The sequence below is a fragment of the Grammomys surdaster genome, unplaced genomic scaffold, assembly GCF_004785775.1.
Source record: "Grammomys surdaster isolate TR1022 unplaced genomic scaffold, NIH_TR_1.0 363, whole genome shotgun sequence".
Classification (NCBI taxonomy): domain Eukaryota; kingdom Metazoa; phylum Chordata; class Mammalia; order Rodentia; family Muridae; genus Grammomys; species Grammomys surdaster.
This window is the reverse complement of record NW_021604782.1, coordinates 2,666,629-2,693,090: the sequence shown is the minus strand read 5'-3', so window position 1 is coordinate 2,693,090 and position 26,462 is coordinate 2,666,629. Positions and strand designations below refer to the sequence as shown.

General features: G+C 36.6%; 1 protein-coding gene across 1 annotated transcript in view; it reads right to left on the bottom strand.

Annotated features, from left to right (window-relative positions):
• Window positions 1-4,112: 4,112 nt before the first annotated feature.
• The window catches only part of Smc2 (structural maintenance of chromosomes 2), a 46,853-nt gene continuing 24,503 nt past the window's right edge, over window positions 4,113-26,462 (bottom strand). The window contains exons 16-25 of the mRNA XM_028779987.1: window positions 25,972-26,107; window positions 24,273-24,397; window positions 22,987-23,180; window positions 22,046-22,189; window positions 17,616-17,810; window positions 15,817-16,017; window positions 14,324-14,440; window positions 9,899-10,059; window positions 7,505-7,652; window positions 4,113-5,836 (exon numbers count right to left, since the gene is read on the bottom strand). Coding sequence (XP_028635820.1) covers window positions 5,678-5,836; window positions 7,505-7,652; window positions 9,899-10,059; window positions 14,324-14,440; window positions 15,817-16,017; window positions 17,616-17,810; window positions 22,046-22,189; window positions 22,987-23,180; window positions 24,273-24,397; window positions 25,972-26,107 — 1,580 coding nt within the window. The 3' untranslated portion in view covers window positions 4,113-5,677. The remainder of the gene's footprint in view (window positions 5,837-7,504; window positions 7,653-9,898; window positions 10,060-14,323; window positions 14,441-15,816; window positions 16,018-17,615; window positions 17,811-22,045; window positions 22,190-22,986; window positions 23,181-24,272; window positions 24,398-25,971; window positions 26,108-26,462) is intronic.

Genomic DNA, 26,462 nt, shown 5'->3' with positions numbered 1-26,462 from the left:
CCAAGAAGTGATTGCTGACAGGAGCCTGATATAGCTATCTCCTGAGAGGCTCTGCCAGAGCCTGTCCAATATAGATGTGGATACTTGCAGCCAACCATCGGACTGAGTATGTGGATCCCAATAGAGGAGTTAGGGCAAGGACTGGAGGAGCTGAAGGGGTTTGTAACCCCAGAGGAAGAACAATATCAATCAACCAGACCCCCCAGAGCTCCCAGGGACTAAACCACCAAGCAAAGAGTATACATGGAGGGACCCATGGCTCCAGCTGCATATGTAGCAGAGGACAGCCTTTTCTGGCATCAATGGGAGGGGAGGCCCTTGGTCCTGTGAAGGCTTGATGCCCCAGGGTAGGGGAATACTGGGGTTGTGAGGTAGGAATGGGTGGGTGCGTGGGGGAGCCCCCCCATAGCCCGGGGGGGGGGGGGGATTGGATAGGGAGTTTCTGGAGGGGAAGCCAGGAAAGGGGATAACAGTTGAAATGTAAATAAATAAAATATCCAATTAAAAAAAATTAAAAAAAATTAGGCAATGCTCCTCTCTGTTTTGTGAAATAACTTGAAGCATATTGGCATTTAATCTTCTTTGAAAGTCTGTGCTAAAACCATCTGACCCTTCCCTTTTGTTGGTTGGGAGACTTTTAATTACAGCTTCTATTTTACTGGAGATTATAGGTATGATTGCTTATCTAATCTTGATTTACCTTTGGTAAGTGGTATGCATTGAGAAAATTATTGATTTCGATTAGATTTTTCAATTTTGTGGGGTACTGGTTTTTAGTTTGTCTTTATGATCCTCTGGATTTCCTCAGTATCTCACTATGTCCTTTTTTCCTCACCTCTAATTTTGTTGATCTGGTTACTTTCTCTCTGCCTTTAGTTAATTTGGCTAAGGGTTTGTAAATCCTATTATTTTAATCAAAGAACTGTGACATTATTTGTATTGTTTGGTTTCTATTTTTCCAAGTTTAGCCCTGAGTTTATTTCTTGACATCTACTCATTTTTTTGGTATTATTTGTTCATTTTTGTTCTAGAGCTTCCAGGTAGCGTGTTACTAATACGAGGTCTCTAAAGTTTTTTTACATTGACATTTAGCATTATGAACTTTCCTCTTAAAAATGCCTTGTTTCCCATACTTGGGTTTGTTGTGTTTTCGTGTTCATTCAATTCTACAGTTTCAAATTTCTTTCTTAAAAAAGAAATTTTTTGTATATTGATCCATTTTTCATTAAGTATAGAATTGCTCAGTTTCCATGAGTTTGTAAGCTTTCTGTGGCTGATAGTCAGCTTTAATCTTTGGTGGTCAGACAGGATGCAAGGTGTTGTTTCAGTTTCAATTTTCTAGTATCTGTTGAGACTTGCTTTGTGTTTGAGTATGAAGTTAATTTTGGAGAAATTTCTGTGAGGTGCTGAGATAGGTGGATTCTTTTCTGTTTGGGTGAAATGTTCTCTAATATGTTAGGTACATTTGGTTTGTGGCATGATTTAACTCCACCATGTTTTGTTTTTGTCTTGATGACCTTATCTATTAGTGAAAGTGGGGACTTCAGTACCCATGAAGGTCTCTAATTGATTTAAGCTGTAGTAGTTTCTTTTATGAACTTGGGTGTCCTTGTGTTTGGTGCATAGATATTAAGAGCTGCAATATCCTCTTGGTGGATGTTGGTTTTTTGTTTGTTTGTTTTTTGGTAAGTATAGTGTCTGTTCCTCATCTCTTATGATTAGTTTTGAAGTCTATTTTGTTAGGTATTAAAATGGCTACATGGGCTTGTTTCTTGGGTCCATTTTTATCTTTCACTTGCTAGATACAGATGCTCCCTACCATGCCAAGGTATAATTTGAGGCAAAGAAATTCTTGGGATCTACACCAAAACATGAAACAAGTCAGTTGATGACTCCAAACCAGTGACACTCCCAACAACTATGACAAGCAGTCACCCTTTAACCAGATCTACTCCTATCCCAATCAAATTTATGAACAATCTGCAAATGGTTTCCAAAAGGGCATAGCAAACTTTACTGACTAAACTGTAGAATACTGACAAACACCAGTCACAGTTAGCTGGCTTCCAAACCAAGGCTCCTTTCACAAGCTGAACCACTATCTCCGTTCTGGACAGCATCAACAGCACAGTGAACTGTAACAAACTGCACCTCTGTACCCATGCTAGAAAGGCTAGAAAAACAATCTTGCTGAGAGCTGCTCAGCTTATTAACCATTTAGCTATCTGGTACCTCTTTTCTTCCCTGGTGGAGATTCTCTAGAGGTAGTACTCTGTTCAAGCCTCGCACCATTCCTCTATCTTCCCATATAATTCCTTCTGCATACCTTTGTCTGAGGATTGATTGTACTGATTTGGCCACTACTTCCCTTAGAGTCTCTGTAATCAGATAAGCCATTCACCATTGCCTGTGAGTCTTTGGATATTATTAATCTTAGGTCTTGTTTCCACACAAAGTACAAGGCCAACTGCAACATTTAAATCTATCCATTGGATTTTTCACTTGCCACCATTTTTCATGGTTTTCACACCTATGATACTTTTACTTCAAACTTAATCCACAGGCAGTGTTTTCATCTGTGACCTGAAATCATGCTTTCTCCTCTTGTCTGTCAACTGGCTGTATGGGATTTCCCTCAAATCATGAGTTCACATAGGTGATGGTGGATTATCTGGGAACCTTGGGCTCACTGCAGGGATTTATAGTTAGCACCAACTTCATCTTAAAATGTATTGTTGCTCCCAATTGAGTCAGTGGATCTGGTGAAACAGAGATAAACATGGATTTGACAGGATATGATCATTTTATAGCCCATGGTTAGACTTCTCTACAAGCATCTGGTTACACACCAGTGTTCTTCAGAAGGTAGTGAAGTGGCTGCTGTAGGTAGCATGGTCTTTCCTTAGGGATCTGTGTTGTGAATACCACCTTGTCGTATGTGCTGCTTTACTTTTAACTGAGCCTTTTCTTATTGTGTCTTTGAAGCTACAATGTCACTTGATACAAAGGTTAAATAGTATTCCCAATTGTTCAATCTGCTGTCTTTCAGAATCAGAATCAGAGCAGACCCAGGAGGCACTGCTTCCTCCTTCGTGATATAAAGTATAAAATATAGTAACCTTATAATAATACTCATTAACATAAAGTTTGTCCATACAGTCTTTTTAAAAACTGGCAAAGTTACTTCAGATCCAAATGTGAGCTCATAGCTTCTACTTCAATGTCATGTCTGCTCACTTGCAGTGATGTTCTTAGCAATGACAGTCATGGACTCTTAAGTCCTCTGGAACCACTTACCTCAAATATTTTCTTTTCTTTTTTTTTTTTTTTTAATTTTTATTGGATGTTTTACTTACATTTCCTATGTTGTCCCCTTACCCCATCCCCCACCCACCCATCAAATATTTTCTTGTGTAAGTTGCCTTTCACGGAGTTTCCTCATAGTATTGTAGGGATAAACACCTGTTTATTGTGTGGAAGAATCACCTGTCAATAAAATCTAATAGCCAATAAGGTAAGCCAGGATTAGAAGGTGCCACTTCCAGCAGGGAGAGTCAGGGGAGATTTTGAAGGACAGGGAAGGACAGGAAATCAGCCACATAGCTGAACCCAGGTTAGAATAAATGGGATACGTTAAGAGTTAGTCAGGGAACAAGCCTAGCTCATGGTCTAGGCATTTATTAATGATATTAAGCCTTGGAGTGGATATTTGGGAACTGGGGCATGGTGGAAAAGTCCATGGATATACAGAATCAGGAAAATAAAAAAGGTATCCCCTAAATCTGATACCACAAAGTGTTGTTACTGTGTGGAATCTACGTAACCTCTGTTCACGTTCCTCAGTAACAAAATTCTGATAAAGATTACCTTATTATGTGAGGACTGAATAAGAAAATACATATAAACAACAAGTGCTTGGCTTAAGTTATTAATGTTAGTTAACCCACCTTCTTATGAATATGAAATGTCACTATTTAACACCTTCGATATATTAAAAAAGAAACAGTAGTATTACAAAAATTTAAAGTCTCACAGAAATTTAATATATGCACAAAAATTTTAAGAGTGAAACTACATATAAAATACAAAAACAAAAGAAAACAAAACAGAAATGCATACGAGGAAATAATTTATAGACAAAGGAAATCACACAAAATAGTCAAACTTATAAGCTCATTAAGACAGCAATTCAATGCTATTTTATAGCTGTCTAATACAAAATATTAACAGCTGGCACTGATTAGATTGTGATCAAATTAGAATACTGTATAAGTGACAGTGTAAATAAACACAACTGCTTTGACCAACAGTTTATAACACCTTGGAAAACAAAACATTGTGTAGGTCCATTATCTGTGATCTACACTATCAGTCAGTCAGTATTTACAGCTTACTGTCTCTTCCCTCCAGATGAAATAATTTCCAAAATGTTCCAGGGTACAAACTACTTAAGGTCTATATAACATCACAGATATATATGGCAAATGAAGTTTGAGAAAAGTCCAACTCAGGGCGTGTATGATGCAACAAAGAAAGTAGAAAAAAGTCCAACTCAGGGCGTGTATGATGCAACAAAGAAAGTAGAACATCAAGGAACTAAGTATCAGGAAGAAACATGAGGCCAAAATCTGTAACATCAAATTAGATCACGTTAGATCTCTGAGAATTATGAGCATGAGGTGCTAAAGTGGAAATGTCCATAGAGACAATAAGAGCTGCAGGATCTCAGGGTGTCTACTGGCCCCTTACTGCTTTCTAAAGGAGTTTGACCTTTGATCCAGAGAAGCAGAAGGCCCCAAGAATTTCATCAATCATCAAGCTTTGGAGGTTTTCTTGGTAGAAAAGGCAGACTTGTTTATGTTTACCAGACTCTTAAAAAATATATTTATCATCATTTAATCTGCTAGGTCCTACATTCACCAAAAGATTATTAAATTATGAGAAGCCTGATAAAAATCTTAAAAAATATTACAGGACTTTAGATAGATCAATCCAAGTATAATACTGTGTAACACATTTCTTCCCAAGCTTCTACTAAAATACTCAAAGCTAAAAAACAACCAAATTTCAAGCCTGTGAAGATCAATCATTAAACATACATAAACAAGATAGTCCAACATCATTAAAGTGAAAAACTGTCTCCAGACCCATTTGCCATCCAAAGATCCGGCATGGTATCCCCACATGACTAACCTGAAGCAGCTCAGTGTATGCATAATTGCTATATGTTCCCTTTGTTGGTCCAGTGACTTTCTTTACAAATATTCTGTATTCGAATGATTTTATAAGCGAAAGAAAACTTAATATTGTCCTTAGAAATTAAACTACTTAAAAGCTGACTGTCAGCTATATTTATCCTACAACTTCATCTATTTCCTTGTAGTTTTGGTATTTGGATATAGAATTTACCAATTAGATGTACTTCAGGTTCTTTAATACATAAAAAAGATTTTTGTAAGAAAAAAATTGATATACATGCAATCACAACTACAATAATTGGACCATAATCACGCTAGGTAAGAAAAGAGGAATCTGCTCTTTTACCAGTGCTAAAAAGAATTATGTATGAAAATAATGTTAACATTATTATATAAACAACTTAGATCCCAAATTCTTGAAAGTTCATGTGTAAAAAGGTTAAGGCGAGAAGTCTGTACTCTGAACTTCTAGCACGCACTCAGTTGGGTCCTTTTCCCTTGGACTTTGCTTCCTTTGGAATCCTCCCATTTTGAATCTGCGTAAATCTGGCTACTGTAGAAACACCATCCACAAACTTGGTTTTGAAGAGTACGTTTGCATTGTTGAACATACCTTCTTTGAGGGATACCACAATGAACTTAAGGAAAGAGAAAGAAAGAAAAACATTAATGAAAATATTCTTAAAGACGTTCACCCTCTAAAGAAGATTTAAGAATTGAATGGAACACAAAAGCAAATAACTAAAAACAGACCATGGGATGGGATACGGTGGTGGGGGCATAGAGAAAACAGCAAGGCAAATGGTAAACTGTGGTGGTGTGTACGTGTGCACGTGCATGCATGTGTGTGTGCGTGTGTGTTTAAATTTTCCCATCTGGACTGACAATGCTACTCTCTCTTATGAGCTAAGGACTAGCACAATAATATTAGGCGTATAAACATGAGAAGCTTCTGAGTTGATAGTCAGGATTTTCCAAGTAACTTGTAAAACATAAAGGCCATTACTATCGCCGCTGGTTACCTCCCAGAAGTGGAAGGTACCCTATTGCTAAAAAGGATCTGCAGGATATTTGCTGATTGATTCTGACCTGAAAGTCTTTTTTCTGAGGCTTAGCTTTCATGGTATCAGAAGGTGCCATGCAAGTTTTCAGGGAAGGTAGTCAACCAATAATCCTCCTCAGCATGGCAATGGTAACCCTCAGGCGTGTACATTTTGGCAGTCATCAAGACAGTCATCAAGGCAAGACACAACAAGAGGAAAATCATGTCTGGTAGCGGAAACTTGGCCAACTACACAGGACTAAGGAGGTCATGGATCTACATCTGCCACTTTACTAAACTATCATAATTCCTAACTTATTCTAAATATTTACCCTTTTATTCACAGATGAATGTACTTATTACCCCTTATCAAAGAAGCTTCTCTTAAAACAACCACAGCTAATCAAAATGAAGAGAACAAGTGATTTCACGGTGCCAGTACTAAGACATTTGTAACACAACTCCTGCATCTCAGATCCAAGCAATGCCAACAAAGGGGCAGAAAGGTTCTAAGAGCTAGAGGAACAGAGAAATTCTCCTGAGGCTGTGTTTCCTAGAAATGTCCAAGAAGCTACACCCATGAAATCTCATATAATTAGGAAGAGGCACCACTAAACACTGCCATAATAAACATATATTCTACAGTGAATAGGATGAGCAGAGGTCCCAGTACCACATTTGGAAGCTATGGGCTGTTGTAGCAATACCAAAAAACCCAAACCCACCCCACCCCACCCCAAACCCAAACCCAAACCCAAACCCAAACCCAACCAAACCCAAACCCACCCCACCCCAAACCCAAACCCAACCCAACCCAACCCAATCCAACCAAACCCAAACCCAAACCCAACCCAACCCAACCAAACCAAACCCAAAACCCCTCTTTTTAGCTTTAAAGGGATCTTCTCTATGTTTAGCCAAGTTCTTTATTTTGTGTCATATTTTTTTGATGCCTTAAGTACATTCTTGAAGCAGTTGTATTTGAATGGCATTCTTGTGGCAAATAGAGATAACAATTATATCATCATTAAATCAATTTTAAGTTGTACTCTTTATCATATTAGAACCAGTAGTGTTTATGTCCGGTTCTTTCCTTCAAGGGAGATTGATCTTTCTTTTTGATGATTTGCATAGATAGCATTGAGCTACAGCCCTAATCGCAAATATCTAACTTAACAATGATTAATAATACAGTCATAGTTTTGTAAAACAAACCAAAAAACTCTTTTACTTCTCCTGGGAGCGCTTTTGAAATGGTCCTTACTTGAGAATGTGTGAAGTGAGTCCGCAGCATCTGCCCAATATTCTGGGTGTGGGAAAGATCCAAGGCTGCATCCACCTCATCCAAGATATAAATCGGGGCAGGTTTGAAGAGGAGCATGGACAATATTAGCGAGAGAGCCACCAGAGACCTGAGGAGATGTTGGAGGAAGGAAAGCCAAATACAAGACATTGGACCAAAACACTAAAGCAAATTTGCAATATCTTTAACGTAATAAATAGTAGACTCATCTTAAAGTCATAAAGATCCTAGGTTCTAAACTTCTCTTCACAAGGATATTATTTTCCTGAGACAACATTAATACTCTCATTACATTTGGTATTTATACTACAGATCAAGTTCCTCTTTAAAAGTAACTTTTTTATTTACATGTACTGGTGCTTTACCTACATGTATGTTTTTACACTACACGCCTGCCTGCTGCCCTCACATGCCAGAGGAGGGTGTTATAACCCTTACAACTGAAGTTATAGATGGTTGTGAGTTATCATGTGGGTGCTGGCAATTAAATCTATGTCTTCTAGAAAATCAGCCAGTGCTCCTACCTAGGAGCTAGCTTTCCAGACAGCACCAGGTCATATTACTTTATAACAAGTGACATTTATCCCTATCTCAATTGCTCATTTAGAGCCTAGCTATCAGGTAAGAGAGTGGCTATATATTTATTAAGGAAACAATATCAACTTAGTTACCCCCTTTAAAAATTTTTATTATACATGTACCCATATACATATATGTGTGTGTGTGTGCTATATATGCATATATAGATATAGACTATATTTCTACTCAAAAGATGACAACTTCATTAAAAATACCTCTCAGGTATCAATTTTTTTTATAATTTTCTGAGTTATGTCTTTTGGCTTTTGTTGGAAAAAAACCTATTGCCTTCAATATAAATGTTTCTCTCAGACACAGAACTCTAGGTTGACCCATTCAGTACTTTCTAAATGCTCTAAAACTTCCAGCTGGCAGTTTGGGATAAGAAGTCTAAAGTCTCAAATCCTTCTTACCTCTATGCTATGTGGGGTTTTTTGTTTGTTTTTTGCTGGCTGCCTCTGAATGTTTTCTAATCTATACACGGGTTTCTCATAACCTTGTAAGTCTTACTGTGTATGTCTATGAGCTTATTTTGCCACTAGCTCAAATGACTGACTGTCTCTACAGAATTCATCATATGTGGGAGACCTGATGTCATTATTTCTTTAAGTAGTTCTGGCTCCTGTTTTCCTCTAATTCTGGAATACTAATTTCTTATGTGTCAGGTAGATTCCACAGGACACATGTTGAGGGTTTTATTCCCCTGTTCAGTTAAGCTTGAGTAGATATTACTGGTATAACAAGTTAACTCTTCTTCACTTTATTGTGTCTAGTTCATTAATCTTGTAAACTTTAGATTTCACTTATGTTTTAGCTCTACATTTTCACTTCAGTATTTTTTAAAGGGCCTTACCTATTTATTAGCACTTTTTTTTTTTCAGCGTAGTTCTTGAAAAAGTTACTCTAAATTTCACACTTATAAATCTCACCGGGTCAGCTTCTTTTAAAGAATTATTCTCTAGGTCACCACACTTCGAGTTTTCTCTTGCAAACTTATGAATATTATTATTATTGTAAAGTCAGTTTTGCTGTGTAGTCTAGACTGCGCTCACAGTTGTATACCAAGACAGACTCAAATTTGTGGCAGTCTTTTTTCCTTTGCCCTTGGAGTCCTGAGAATACAGATGTCAGCCATCCCACCTAGTATATTGTAATTCTTATTAATTGTATACTATGTTTAGTGTCTATTTTGTTATGTTCTTTAAGAGGGTAGTGTTCCTTTTTTTTTTTTTTTTTTTTTTTTTGATAAAACTGATGTCAGGGCCCATTGTTCAGTTTTCTAGGGTTTGTCTAAGACAGTGTTCACTTTAGGAACATGCAGACCTAACGTTAACTTCTCTGCTCCATTCTCAAACTACAGTCCACATGTCCTTCATGCAGTGAGGTTACTAAATTCTAGTGGTGAGGAGGGAGAGAGAAACCTGGGGAAACAGGCCTGACATCTCCATTTTCCCTTTCAGGTACTCAGGGACCTACATGGCTTGCTCGATTTTAAATGTTTAGCAATTTGTTGCTCCTAGATTTTGTTTAGTTATCTGGCTGGGTTTTCTGTTTGTTTACAAACATTTAAGTACATTCAACTCTTAGCTATGGTGGTTATTGTCTGCCAATTTAAACAAATATTTTAACCAAATCTGTAATCCCATAGTTGGGCTTCAGAAATTTTTCAAAGGCAGTTAACCAAATAAAAACTGAAACAGAATTACAAAATAGATAAAATGATGAAATATAATAAAATAACCATGAGAAATTATAAATTGTAATGAGATTACATACCTCTGACCACCACTAAGCTCAGTTAGGTTTTCTTTCCACGTATTTCCTAAGGCAACCTTGAACTCCAGGCCATCTAAAACTGTCTGCCCTTCTGGTGGTGCAAGCATAGCATTGGCACCAGGCAAAAGGGTAGAAAAAATAGAGCCAAAGTCTTTGTTCACCTAGATTAAAAAAATCATGTTACAACATCAGAATACTTTCCAACCGTTAGGACTTTTACATGCAACTCAATAGATCCACTGCGTTGTTGGAAAGAGAAGGTCTGGGGAAGCCATGTGACCTGTCTGAATTGCCACAGCAAGTGCAAAAGGGATGATTCAATGCACACACATATACTCCTGATCAGCATCTAGCCATCTTTCTTATGAATATGACCAGTAACTTTTAGAGTCCAGAAGACAAATATGAGTACAACACAGAGAAACCAGCACTGCCCCTTGTCAAATGTGTGTCTTCTGGATTTAACAGCCATGTTCTCTAGGAAAATCTTCAGATTCATGGGCGGTCACACAAAATACACGAGTAAATATATGAGAAAATCTCCTAGAATCAAGCAGTATTTCTGAATATGGACCAAACTAAGAAACACATTTTCCTTAGCCAATACCAATAGCTTCTATCACACTAAGTTAGTGTTCAAAATTGAGAAAATGAAGAAGGATGGCTGCCATGCTGAATATTCAGTAAACATCAGTGGCACTACAAAAATCTTGGAAATTAGGAAAGAGCAAAATCTTGGAACCATTGGGGGACATTTTCTACGATCCAGTATTAACTTTACATGCTTTATAGGAATACCTGTTTCTGCATATGAAAAGACTGAGCTATTGATTTCTGTTTTCTTTAGAGTGTGTGAGTCTTTCACAAGATTTGATAAGATGGTTTGGCAGCATTTTATCCCTTTTGATTTTATAGAATAATTTGAGAAGCACTGGTATTAGTTTCTCTTAAAGATTTGGTAAGATTCAGCAGTGATTCCATCTGGTCATTGAATTATTCTAGATATTATATAAGTAATTAGATATTCTATAAGTAGCTTAAAGGTGTAGCTGAAGACTAGCAGTATTACTAAATATGAACTAGAGAACTTATCTCAGCCAAAAAGCTATAGATGCTAATATTAATAGCTTCTAACACAGTAGGTTACTGTTGAATACGGAGAGAGGAATCATGACTTAAGATGCTGTATATTCGACAGACATTAGATTTCACTGGTGAATCTTGAGAATTAGGAAAGAGCAAAATACAGTTAACAATTGTCAAGCAATGCTTTATCCAGTTCTATTACTCGTTATATATTTGGCCGTTCATCTCGTCTTGGTTTAATTTTGGTAGGTATGGTGGTTAGAATGAGAATAGATCCTACAGGCTCATACATTAGGTCCTCAGTTGGGCTGTTTAGAAGGGATAAGGAGGTATGGCCTTGTTGGAGGAGAAGTATGTCACTGGAGGTTGGCTTTGAAATTTCAAAAGCCCATAGCGGGCTGAGTCTCTCTGATTCCTACTGGCATACCAGGATATAAGCTTTCAGCTACTTCTTTACTGCATGACTGCCTGGGTGCCACTGTGCTTCCTACCATGATGATCATGGACCCCCTGAAACTCTAAGTCCCCAACAGAATACTTCCTTTTATAAATTGCTGTGGTCACAGTGTTTCTCCACAACAGGATCAAGGTCCTGAGTATGAGTCTAGAAGTTCCCTTCTTTTAGCTTTCTAATTTAGTAGAATATATTTTATTAAAATAGGCTCCAATGATTTTCTGAATTACACTGCTATCTGTTATATTAACTCTCTTTTCTTCCCTGTTATATTTTCTTTTTCATTTTCTATTAATTCATTAATTTCCGCCCTAACACTGGCATTCTATACACTGATTTGGCCTTTGGCTGATCGTTTTTCGAAGGCCCTGAGCTGCACTGTTAGGTCAAAGCTTCCATCACTCCACTGTTTTATTATGTCCCTTACATTTGGATATGCTGTATCTCATTCAGTTCTAGGTTTAAAAAGTTTCTTTAAGTTTTGTAATGACCCACTTTTGATTCAGTAGCTGGATACTTAGTGTCCTCAAATCTGTGTATATTCTATAGGCTTCTTTGCTATTTAATACTTTTATTGTGTACTCAGAAAAATACATGAAATTATTTCAATTTTGCTAATATGGAATGATATTCAAATTTATGAAAACAAAAACAAAAAACCCTATTAATCAAGACAAAGCTAATCAGCAAATCTTCCACGAGAAAAAAAGAAAAACTTTCTGAGGTAAAACAGACTACAGGATTTGTCAGCACCCAAATAGTCCTGCTTTAGGTTCTCCACTAGGAGTAAAGGAACACTGGATACAATACAGAAAACAAACCCAAGTTACAACACAGTAGAACAGATGCAAATAATATTTAAATAAGAGAGGAAAATTCTATCAACACAGAAAATTACCAAACCACAAAGGTGACCAAGAAAGGAAGGAAGAAATGAAGAAGCTATGAAAATGGAAGTGTTTAACAGAATGAGGTAAAACATCTTCATCACTAACACCTTTGAAGGTAAAAGGGTTAGATTTCTTTAAGCTACAGACTGGGTGATGGATAAAGACAACAGCTAGATACAATGATACAATGCCTAGAGGAAACTCAAGTTTGCCTATAAAATAGATAAACAAATTCTGAAAATGAAAACAGAACATGCAAGCAGAAACTGAAAGGGAGCAGTAGTAGCCATACTTAACCAGCTATAATAGACTTTAAATCAAACACTCTGACGAAAGATTTAGAATATGACATTAAAAACTGTAACTAAGAACAATCAAGAATTAAGAAAAAAATCTGAACAATGGGGAGATCTCTAAATTTACAAAGCATTACTACATTGAATGTACATGTAACTTAAACTTAAGAACAAAACCTGATTTAAAAATGGGTAAATGACCTGAACAGAAATTTCTCCAAAACAGTAACACAAAGGCAAAAAGAGGAAAGGAAAAAGTATCAGCATCACTAATATAAATGAAAACCATAATGACTTACCATCTCACTCAAGGTAAAATAGTCGACATGAAAAAAATTGTAATGCCATCAAAAATGCACAAAGGGTCAAATATGAAACCAACATAGAGGCCTATTGATAAATATGTATATAATAAAAATGTTATATATCTGATATACACACAGAGCAGAATATTAACTAGCCACAAAAGATGTAACATTCTGCCAAAGATTATGCTAAATGAAATACTCAGCACAGAAATACAAACATTGCATATTTTTTGATGTAGCAGTCTTGCCTGGCAAGCTGACAAGATTTACAGTCACTTAGAAGACAACTCCCTGGTCATATTTCTAAGGTTACTTGTAGGGAGCTTTAACAGAAACAAGAAGGCCTATCCTGAATGTGGGTGGTACTGCCCAGACTGAACTAAAGACTGAACCAACTACCTGACATCTCTCTCTCTGCTTCCTGACTGTGGAACAATGTGATCAATGGCCTGCTACTGCTGCTTCAGGGCTTCCCTGCTGTGATGGAGCATACCCCCAAAATGTGAACCCAAATAACCCTTCTTTTTGTCACAGCGATGAGAAAAGTTAACTAATGCCTATATGAAGAGTAAAGCATTAGAAAGAAAGAGCCATTAGGAGCCTGGGAAGGGTTCCCCAGGAAAGGGGACTAGAGAGAAGATGGCCAATAGGTTCAAGTGTGCCTTTAGATAAGAGACTAAATTTTCCTGTTTTATATCACAGGATGAACTATTGCTAGCTGTAATTAATGGATAAATTAAAACAGTTAGAAAACAGGATTTTGATGGTTCTTAGCATACGTATTTAATGTTTGAAGTGAGCATGTTGAATGCCTGTGTCTCATTATTACTCACTATACATAGCCTTTAAATATGTAGCTACTATACGGCAATTAAAAGGAGAATTTTTTAAAAGTGTTGCTATTTATTTTTCAGTGTCAATTTACAGAACTTGCAAATCATCATCATCATTACACTAAAACTAAATATTCCCAAACCTGTGTTTTACCAAGGTAGTTCATTGAGATACCTAAGTTTGGGATATAGAGATGTTTTGGAAATGGCAAGAAAAACAATGGATGGTAAAACTGAGTCCTTAGAAGTTTCTTACTTCTAACTCTACTGTCAAAGCGCAATGTGCTGCTTTTAGTCTTAAGTAGTTGTGAAGGGTGTCGTTCAAAGAGGAAAGAGAACAAATGTTGTTCCCTTTGAAAGTAACAGTCATAATAGATGATGATGATGACACGAACTTATCTATGTCTTGTAGTCAAGTCAAAAGACAAAGCACGTTTAAAAATGTTTCCAAGGCTTTTCCTCAGGTTGTGAACACCTGCCCTCATTCCAGCCCCACTGAGTTGCTTTTATAGTGCAGACCTATCCCTTCCTTTGGATTACATTTTGGGATTCAAGTACCTTTTGCCAAGCGATATTTAGGGCTTGATTTTTCTTCTGGTCAAGGTCTTCTATAGTTGCAAGGATTTTGGATTTGTCATTTTCTACAATTCTTTTCTTCTTCATCAAATCATTATACTGAAAAGAAAATGGGTCAATTTATTTATAAAATATAAAATTTCTTCCTCATTCACAAGTTTAGTCAGCCATAAACAAGTTTCATCCTATTTACTAGAAAGATACAATGTACTAGAACTATAATACAAACAAAAATATGAGAAAAGTAGACATACTTCTCCTGTATCAACATACAGCAAATTCAACTACCGAAACCAATAATTTGTTAAGTCCTAAAAATATTTAGGCTATATTAATAGTCCCTTTTCTTCCTAGCACTTGAGGCAAACTGAAAAATGCCACATAAAAACTCAAGTACAAGTTGGCCAGTTTTACCACTGCCAGAAATAAACTTAACTCTTTGCAGTGATGTATATGACCCATGTTTTGAATTAGTATCAATTCCATACATATCATATTAATTCTCTAATTATAAAATACAAAATGAATTTTGCTGAACTAAGAGAAAAACACAAAGCATAAATACAGTTCCTGAGAATGCTCTTTCTTTGTGAGATTCTCAGAAGTAGGGAGTTTTCCTTATACTACTTCTCAGGTTCATCACTAAGTGATACTAAATTCTCATCCTAGACTATAAAAATTTTGTCACTACAGAAGAGATGAATACACTATCAAGTAACTGAGAGTATTAAAAGCATGAAAACGCCTGGATTTATAGAGTAGTAAAATGGTGCATAATAACCACTTAGCAGTTTTAGTCATTACAATGGTTTTAGTACATACTAGAGGCAGAAGAACTCAGACCTTACCCAGAATATAAGAAGTGAGGGTGCAGATCAACAGCAAACCATATTCACAAGGCAAGTCTAAGAGTAAGTGGCTTGCATAAAAATGGCCTTATATGTTCATATATTTGAACACTTAGTCATCATGCTATAGAACTCCTTGAAAGTATTAAAAGGATTAGGTGTGACCTTGTTGAAGAAAGTGGATCATTGGGGTGGGCTCTGAGGTTTCAAGAGCTCAGGCCACAACTAGAGTTTCCCTCTTACTGCCTACACAGAGCAGGATATAATTCTCAGCTACTGCTTCAGGACCTGTATGCATGATGCCATGCTGCCATCATGATGATAATGAACTTCTGAAACTGTAAGCAACTCCAATGAAATGCTTTCTTTTATAAAAGCTGCCTTTGTGATGTCTCATCACAGCAAGGCAAACATGTTTCTAGCAGACAACAAAAGCCACCAAGACAAGACAGCATAAAGGGAACTGATCTACAAAAACAGCAAAATACCAAGGAAAAAATGAAGAAAATGGAGGAACAGGTGAACATAATAGACAGAAAGATCCTACTACATTAGGCAAAAGAGGGCGTATACCATCAGACACTACACTGTTCTAATATGGCCGACAGTGCTAGGAAGGAGACTCACCCGCTCTTCAGCTTCTGTCAGCACATTCATAGCCTTCATGTTGACATTTCTCCCTAGTTTCTCTTTAACTTCCTGTAACTTCTGAAGTCTCTGGCCAGCTTCTTTAGGGTTGTTTGTTTTGAAATCATAGGCACTATTAGGTTGGCCAAAGAGGTGTCTCTCAGCATTAATCCAATCATAATCATTCAACATTTTGGATACCTGGCCACGCATACGAAAGAAAAAAAATTATATTCAAACCAAACATTTTCAAGCCAGTTTCCTAAAGGCTTACTATTTTTAAAACAAATATTTCGGAGGAAAATAAAATCACAATGGCACAGAAAAAGGAAGGGTGGATGGCTCCTCTGTAGGAATGAGGAAGAAGTCCTTTCTGGGGATTGTGGACTGAAGAAGCAGAATACACAGAATAGTCCTCCCACCAGGCATTAGGAAGAAGGAGTGAAAAAGCTTTTTACAAAGTCAAATTGAGTGTCTTTTGTTCCAAAATACTCTGGCCCAGAAACGTTTTGGTTTTGTTATTCTAATTTTGGAATATTTACATATATCTCAGAGATAGGATCTAAGTCAAAACAGAAAATTCACAGGAAATCTGAAGATGATTTTACATGACACTTTTACTATGTCTTTTTGTTCTGACCCAGTACAGTAGATCAGGTGTTGAATTTCTCCATATGGCATATTGACACACAAAATGTTTTAAATTTTGAAGCATTTAAGATTTCCAGATTGAAGATGCTTCATTTGTATATTCAAGACATCTCTATTAAAGTTAAGTCAGATGAGGCTCATTCGGATTTTACCTAATTCAATCTATTACTTCAAAAAGTAATTTGTTTGGAGCTAAAATTCCTTAGAAACAGACACAATTAGTAATGAAAGTCTAATTGTGACTACATAATAATTTTCTCAGAATTATAACTTAAGAAACAAAAAAAAAAAACCTTGAATGTTGACTATCCCTACTTCCACCTCTTCTGGAAAGGTAAAATCTAACTTTTTCATATAACACAAGCACTTCAAATTTGGAATTGTAATCCTTAACTGATTTCCTGTAAAACTGTGTGAGATTCATTGTTAGCAATGAATACAGTAGACTGTATCCTTGTTTATTTATCCTTGTAGTAAGTTTATTTACTTCAACTGTGTGGTAGCTCTAAAACAGAAAGTAAAACTTTCAACTACAGTGTAACTTCTGAGATGACTGGTCCGATCTTTGAAGGTGCTGGATGGATGTGTTACTTATCCCTGTATCTTCAGTATAGTGTCAGATATAATAATTTTTTACAAAGGCAACCATATGCTCTTTAAAACACTTAAACTGTAACACAGCAAAGGAAGACATTTCAAGTGCGATTAAATACTGGGATAACTGTTGAAATAACTGCACTGCACAATATCATATTGGATATCTGAAAAACCAGTATCTTTTAAAATGAGACACACACACACACACACAAACAAACATTTGTGAGTTCTTCAAATTCAACTTGTAATAAGATAATATATACTATTACTACTAATAAGTTTTATCAGTAAGTATAAGAATACCAATCCTACTGGATATCATTAAATACTACAGAAATACATCTTATAGAGAGGAATAAATGTCTACAACTAAATTTAAAAAAAAAATGACTGTTAGTGATAGGCTGTTATCACAGCTGTAAACTCAAGCATACCTTAGGCTATACTTCTGCCATTTGTAGCAAGTTTCCTATTTCCAGTTACTAGAACTGTTCAAGAGCTCAGAAACAAATACTTGACTATCCAGGTTATAAAACTCAACACAAACACACCTTCGCAGCAGCATCATCCGCTTCCCGCTTATGTTTGCTTATGTTGTGCTCTAATTCCTTAATTTTAAGCTGAGAATCATTGCTTTGCGAATTGTGTTTTGCCACTTCTGCACATTTATCTTTAATTATGTTGTCCTGGGCTGTTATTATTTCTTTCTGCTTTGTCAGCTCATCTTGAGCTTTATTTACCGATTCCTAAAATAACGACAAAAAGAAAAATTAACGAATATAAGCAAAGTAATAAGTAAGTATTTTAATTCTGCTCTAAGTATGTTTGATAGACTTTTGGAAAGCATGTCAATATGACTAGACGTAATGGTTTTATAACCCTTCACATTTTAAACCCAGAATAAATAAAATGAGTCAGATTACTACTAAAAGAGATGGGCTGATACAGAATCCACACTATAAACAAGACATTTTACTACATACGGTATAGGGGGAAGGACTACAAAAGCTGACCAGTTTAAAAAGTGCAGTTCTGAGCGAGCAGTTAACTAACAAGAAGATAAACTGAGAGATCTCCAAAGAACTAGAGGAAGGGAAAAGATAAGGGGCTCAAGATAAGCTGTCCTAATTTAAGAAGTTTCCCTTCTGTAGATGTAAGGTGGTAAGAGTATGAGGATACAGAATGTTACAGCATTTGATTTGAAAATGAAAGCGTCAAAAGAAAAATGAAGAGAGAACCCTTTTTGTTGAAACCAACAAACTAGGTACAAAGAAAAATGTCTTAACTTTCAGGGCCTCCTGCTCCCCCTAAGTGGAGGCTACCTAAGTTTCAAAAGACTAATTACAGGTGTGCTTTCCTACCAACTCCCTCAAGCCCTTTTGCTTTATCCTGGATCTTGAATGTCCTTCTAGTAAAGATAAGATCAAAAACTCACAGGACAATGTTTACATGAGACAAAAGGAGAAAAACCCTAGCTTATCATATATTTACATGGGGGGGGGAAGAAAACTAAGACAAAGCCAAGTTAAGTACAATAATCTGCCAAAAGACTCTAAGAAATGACTTCCTTACGCATCAATAATAATTTAAATGGGGGAGGGGTGCATTAGGGAAACAACATAATCCCAAGCAGCAATGTTCTACAGCTCAGACTGTCACATGTGCCCAGAGTGGTTTAGTTTCTTTACAATGCCTAGCTGTGTTCATTAATGGTCTTCTGCACAAGGAAAAAAATCAAAGACTCATCTCAAAATCTGAAGATATTTAGCTCTTAAAACACTTTGAAGAAAAAAGTGAAAGAGTAAAATTGATACATGAAAGGGGAACTAATGTACACAGTCTTATCAACTCTAAGTACTTGTGACAGACGCACGCTTATAAAGATCATGCTGAGACTGAAAAGGAGCACTGTAGATGTAGCTGCCACTGCTTTCTGCATTGGGAAAAAATACACATGAGCCCTATCACTTCAGACTGAGCAGAAATGGAGTTTTAATCTTGTTTGTCTCAAGCCAATTAGTTAGTAGGAAGTTAATTTCTTTCCTTAGCTCCCAGGGAGTGCGCTTATCTGCTCTATCAGCAAAAGGAAATAATTTGTAAGGTAAAGCTTGACTGAACAACCTTTAAAAACCAACTTATCTGTCTTACAGTCTCCTATTAAAAGAAAAATAATTATGATGTTGATAGAGCATAGTATAAGAGGAAGAAATTGAGATGAAAAAAAAAATCAAAAGAATAGAAACCAGAACAACAACAATAAAAATTTACCTTGGAGTCAAGAAAGCAAAATTGAACAGAAACTGTGCAAAACATCTAATCAACATGAACTATAATGTTGAGACAAATTATAAATTCTTAGTCAGAAAAGGAGTAGTTAAAATTGCTATTCTGGTACTAATGTAGAATGTAGTAATGTGTTAGCAAAATGAAATGTAATCAGAAATAATGTCAAGAGCGAAGTACATACTTTCTAAAATACCATAGGCTACATAAAGAAGCAATCATTCTCATGGAAATCATTGATGGGCATCTCCAGTGACTAGCTCTCCTGGGACAGGGAGAAGATACAGGGAGCCTATGCGGGTGACTCAAGCTGAGATTCCTCCAAGAAGGGGTATAAAAACTGAAGTGGCCACCTCTTGTAGGCAGGTAAGACTTCCAGGATGGAGGGGACATCAATCCACTCACAAAACCTTGAAACCAAAATTTGTTTTGCCCCCAAGATGCACAGGGATAAAGATGGAGCAGAGACTATAGGAACAGCCAACCACTGACTGCTCCAACTCAAGACACATCATCCTATGTGTGAGAGTCAACCTGACACTATTAATGATACTCTGCTATGTTTGCAGTCAGGAACTGTCTCCTGAGAAGCTTCATACAGCAGCAGATGGAGGCAGATACAGAGACCCAGCACCAAACATCAGGAGGAGCTTGGGGAGTCTTGTGGAAGAATCAGAGATACAAATGAATGAGACCTAGAGTCAACTAAACTAGGACCATGGGCGCTCACACAGCCTAGACCACTAACCAGGGACCATGTAGGAGCTGGACCTAGATCCCTTACACATTTGTGGCAAATGGACTAATTGGGTCTTCATGTGGGTCTCCTAATGAGTGGAGTGGGGGCTGTCTCAGTCTCTGTTCCCTGCCATCAGATCCTCTTCCTGGACTGCCTGGTTGGGCCTCAGTGGGAGAGGATGTGTCTAGTCCTGCTGGGACTAGATGTTTCAGGGTGGGGTGGTACAAGAGGGATTCCCTTCTCTTCAGAGAAGGGGAGGGAGCATTGGAGGGAGTGATTTGTAAGGGTGGGACTGGGAAGAGAGGAGGGAGGGGGCTGTAATTGGGATGTAAAATAAAAAAATAAAAAGCAATCATTCTCAAGAGAAAAGATAACAGGAAACAACAGAAGTACATGGCAAAGGTAAAAGGCTCTTTACTATAAAGTTTTTAATATATGCTTTTACTATAAAGTTCCTATATGGATGGAAGACCTCTGTAAATAGTATATGTAGTTTAGTTAACACAAAACTCAAGAACAGCATCTCAGCTAAAAACCCAAATACTTGAAAAATGAAGGTTAGACTACAGATGCAGAAGCAGAAATACTACAAACAACAATTTAAAATGATTAAAACAGGTCTGAGAACTGAAGACTGTGAATCTTAGCCTTCACAGTCCCGCTTCTGAGAACTGTCCATTTCTCCCTTATCAATTGCAACACTATTGCTGATTTAACAGTGTTACATCACTACAGAGACGCTGGAGGAAGGCAGAGCTGTACTTGCTGGTTTCAGTGTTGCTTGTCTAAATCGTAGGCTTTCTAAGGGGACAGTACCATGCAATCCTAGCATAGGGCTTTACATGGTTCCAGGCTGGATATCACCCAAAGACCAGTGCTTATAGAAATTTCTTTCTCAGTAGCCACATATACAACCTTTCTGTGGACAGCTTTTTTTTTTTTTTTTTTTTTTTAGTAAACCCAAATCATTGCCAAATTAGTCAGGGCTCTGCAGTTAGAGCTCTGGTCCTCAGCCTTGTGAGTAAAGTGGGACTCCAAGGCTGTATCTGTGGATCAGTCACTTCAGTCCTGGGGGTAATACCTACTTCTTTCTGTTGTTCTTATGTACCTTAGAATTAATTCTCTTTACCTCTGGTGATCAACCCTTTCGCTCAGTTAATTTTTTTTTCTCTTTAAACTCTGTTCATTTTACCTCATGGATTTATTTGAAGAGACTCAGAATGAAACTTCCTGTGATTTTATAACTTTCTGGACTCCCCATTTCGCCTCATGCTCTGATCATAAATGAAAAGACTTAAAGCACTAAATCAATCATATTCATTCAACATTTCATGTAGATGAGCATTAAATTTTGGGCTAGGGGCCAGGCCCACCCATAGCATCCGAGCTGCTATGCAGAATATGGCAACACCACACCAGAAGCTTCTCAATCTGAAACTGTAACAGACTTCCTAGGTGACCAATTCCAGGACAATAGCAGGGATATAATTCTCATTTTCTTAAGAGACTTACAGGCTCAGGTTATAAAACTGTAAGAGAAAGAGTGCAACCCTGATACATCCCTCACTGATAATGAGTACACTATAACTCCTCCTCTCTACTTCCTGTAAGTCAGTAACAAGATGTCTGACTTTCTTCCTTATACTACGAGCTCCCTACCTAACCCCAGCCCCCAATTTTGGCCAGCCTAAAGACATTTCTGTAAAATACTCAGCAACCACTTGACAAGGGACCTCCTCCCTTCAACCTCTCCCAGGAGCTACCTACCAGATCATGCTGTGGGTCTACAGCCCTGGGGCTTGGACTCTCAGAGCCCCACCCCATGCACACACACAACATGCTGTCATCTGTGAAGTTAATAACCTCAAAGGACAATCTGCTTCAGTGTGTTTCTTAAACTCAAACAGAAACCTTTCTATGAATGTTTTTAAATTTCTCCAATTTGGTAACAAATCTTACCTTATTTTTAGCGACCTCAGCTGCCATTATTTCAATCTGCCCTTCATAGGCTTTGATGGCTTCATTCACAGCATCAAGCTGCTGTTCATTAGATGCATGCTCTCTTTTGAGCTCCTCCAGCTCCAGAGTGATAGCTTCAACCTCCTACCGAAACACACATTTAAGGTTAACTGCTGGCAAGTAATTTAGCTTCATACAGAGATAAAAATTAACATTATTCTCATTTAAGTATGACTGCTTAGTATTAAACTACCAACAAACCAAGCTGTCATCTCAGAAGAAAAGGAAAACAGAAGCTAATTCCTTTTAAAATCGTCTAAATTTTGAGTTTAGAAAATTATATAATTATATCATTTATCTGTAATTATACTATTAGAAAAGTTATATAATTCTATGTAACATGTGAAGTAGTGAGTTTTAGTGACAAAATTTTTCTGTGTGCAAAAGCCTTTGTACCTTGATTTTGTTTCCCAATATAGATTTTTAGTTCACTGGAAAATTTTTGTGAAGCTATGTAACGAAAGAATTTTGAGCTGGGTAGAGAGTTTGTAAGATTCAGAGTGAAGTCTTTGGAGACATAAATACATTCAAATACCAGCTCTGCCACTATGTAAAAAGTATTAAAAATCAGTCTACAATTTTATGACACCTTGTTCATCCGGCATGCGTAACTTCAGCATATAACAGTTCATATCCACAAGGTAATGATAAATAGGAACATCAATCTGTTAATCCTCTGATCAAAGACACACACATCATCAGGATTTGCTCCTGATTTGCTTGACTCAAATGGAGCACTTACAGAACAGTGTCTGGGTTGTAAGATACATAATTTACAACTTGTTTAAGTTGTGGAATCAACACTGATGAGTGGTCAGCTCCTGACATATCATCACCTTCTGTTCTATACTGTTTTAAGAGATTGCTAAGTAAGGTCTTACTTGTTGTTTTTCTTTCATTTTCTTGCTAGATGCATCTGCCTTTGTTTTAGCACAATCCAGTTTTTTCTGAGCATCCTTCAGTTCTTTCTCTCTTTCAGCTTCTGCATTTTTCATTTTATTCTCCAATGCTTCATACTTTTCTTCAGCTTTCTTTTGGATTTCTTTTGTGTTTTTTAACGTCTCCTCACTTTCCTCTGAATCACAAGGTAGTTAAACATGGCTAACTTAATAACATAGACAAAACTTTATAAATCAAATCAATTTAAGAAATGTTTTGAAAAATTAAAAGCTTAGTTTGAGTATTTTAAATCATTTAGCTATGTGTTGGAGCTGGCACAATGAAACATAAATTCTATTAAAAGCGATATTTGAATTATCTGACGCTCTCGGAAGTTATTTCCTCTAAGAGATTAGATTGTATTTGGGGAGGCAGAAGGGGGTTTTTGCTTTTAAACTGGTAAGGATAAAACTCAGCCTTGTATTAACAAAGCCTATGCTGGACTACTGAATTACACTTCCTACTTTACAGAGTACCCATCATCTTATCATTACTATTCAGAATGTTTCCAAGTAAGAACTGTCCTCCTGATAGTATACAGCTTAAACTAAAGTGACCTTGCCCTCCCAACTATATGCAGCCCAAACTCAAGTGACTTTTGTTCACATGACCTTGCTTAACCTTCAAGAATATCCTCAGGGTATAAATTGTCTGATGCTCTGAATAAAGTTGGTTATTGCATGAGACTTTAGTTCACCTCAATTTTAGGATCCGCTCTTCGAGGTTCACATTGCCAAATACAGTAACAACAAAAAAGTAGCTATAAAATGCATTTAGTGAACATTTTGTATATAAACAATGGGAGAAAACAAATTACCTACAGGAAAAATGTGCAAATAGGAAGCTTACAAGACTAGAAACCCAAAGATCCCACAAACATACAAAAAGTATCCCAAACTTAAGTGATGAACAAAGTGCAAATTAAATACTCGCTTAAAGACTCATGTCACCTGCTCACAACTGTAAGATTAGAGAATCCTAAACGTCTAGAAATGAGATCTTTTCCATACTGATGTTAGTGAATACTAGTTTTTTTGTTTTTTTTTTTTAAAAGACAATTTTGGCAATGCATAATAAAAATGAGGATGATCACAACCTAAGACCCAAGTATCCTATGCTTGAATCTATCCTACAGAAAAACACCCATGTGTGTTCTGAGCATCAAATCTTCTGAGTTTAAAACAAATGAGAGCAGCACAGAGATTAGGCACAGTGGGTATCATCTTACCAATGGTTTTTTTAAGGGCATCTAATTCTTCTTGTTGCTTATGATAAGAGCTTTGCTGAAGTTTAGTTTGCAACAAGTCTCCCTCCTCTGTCTTCATCTCCCACTGCTGTTTCAGTTGGCGATACCTCGAAAAGACAAGTTTATAAATATCCTTGGTGTCTGAGACATGCATTCAAATGTGAGGCTCTTACCTGAAGCAATATAAATAAAATACCCTCAAATAATACAAACAGAATGTGATCACAGTGGTTGCCGTGGAAAGCTATCACTTAAGGTAAACTGTAAATGATCAGGACAACAAACAATTGTTTTCAAACAACCCTTAATTTTACAAAGCACTAGAAATGATCTTTGAGTAAATAAATGAAGTTTATGTTAATGCATTAATATACCTGTATCTATACAACCACTAATGACTATAAAAATAAAGTCAATGCTAATTTATAATATACAAATAATACATAAAAATACATAAATGTTATATATCAAGATTGGCTACCTAACTTACTAATTCCCATTTTCAAATGTCAGTGATAATAATGTTACCCACTTTTAAAAGTGAAACCAATAGTTTAAGAAGTCGTGGGATTCACCGTAAGCATGTGTAATAAGCTTTTTAGCAATGCTATACTTCTACTCATGTTCTGGCTCCTCATCTCATTGCAAAGTATTTAGCAAATTCAGTTGCAGTGAAATTTCAAGTTCACATAAATTCACAACACTAGAAATTCATAAGCACTAAGGAGAAAGGATTGACCTAAATATAAACACTATCTTTAGTATTTTTACTTGAAACTGCTTAAGAATAAATAAAACAGCACTTTCTTTTCCAAGTCACTAAACATTTGTCAAACACAGAAAGTTTAAAGAAAACTACACCCATGTCCCGATACAATATATCAGGCTTTTGCTGATCCTTATATTTTAAAATTTTCAAAATCAGTTTCTTTTACCTCAGTGCTATAGTCAATAAGCAAGTCTAAAGAATAATCTCCTGCAAAAACAAACAAACAAGCAAACCTACACATACACATACTCAGATTCTACCATTGATATATGCACATTCACATTTTAATCACAACAGCAAAATAGTAAAAACAACTTAGATGTTCACCTGTGTGATGCATATACACAACAGGATTATATTGAGTCATTAAAAATGAAATTATAGAATTTACAATCAAATTGATGAGGGAGATGAAGACAAGGACTTTGTGGGCAGAAAGCTGGGCAGAACCACCAAGAAGCCCTGCTACACGGTATGTTAAAAAATAAAATAAAATAACTTTACTGCTTAGTTTGTGACATGAACGCATGTGCCTGTTCCTCAGGCAACACAATGATCTCAGTATTTGAAGGCTAGCCATAATACTGCTCACTTAGGGCTGACAACTGTTGAAGGCTACACTGCACTGAGTGTGTCCTCTGGAATATGTCAGTATATCAAAGCATGCCCCACCAAACCCAGCTGCTCACCAAGACCACATACTTTTTCAAGAAGATTTCTTTTGTATTTACTTAATTAGACCCTGGTAACTTCTTTATAACAAAAATAGCCTTTTAAATCGGGAAAAAAAGGTGGGTAAAAAAAATTAGACTCAAAATTTATTCTAAACTTAAAAATAAAATCAAATAGTCAATTTCCAATAATTTTCTATCATGTAGAATGTGTATAGCTTAATCCAATATAGACTCTTACTTTTCAGCAACATTTTTGAGGCCTGCTAATCCCTCTTCTAGAGCGTGCAGTTCATTCTCCTTGGTCCTCAGCTCATCTTGAACATCTTTGAGTTCTTGAAACTTGGTTAAAATAGAAGCTGCCTGGGACCTAGCACCTGGATTGAAGCAAATTAACAGAGGCTTTGGATCTGACGTTACCACATCCTTATTAAATATTGTTTTCTCAAAGAATTACACTAGAAATGATGAAACAGTGAATCCTACAGTGAACTTACGACGTTAAGAAATCTATTCCAATATCCAAGCCTTAATACATAGCTGATAAAAGACAATTCTTGGTAGATGTGGTAGTATATTGACTCAAAATAACCAACGTTCTATCTACTGGATCTATCTTGCTAAAGTTTTCACTCCAGACATTGAATTTGGCCATATGATTTATTCTGTCCAATGAAAGAAACCTAACCCTTGAACATTCGTATATAATTTACCATTTGACTTAAGGAAAAC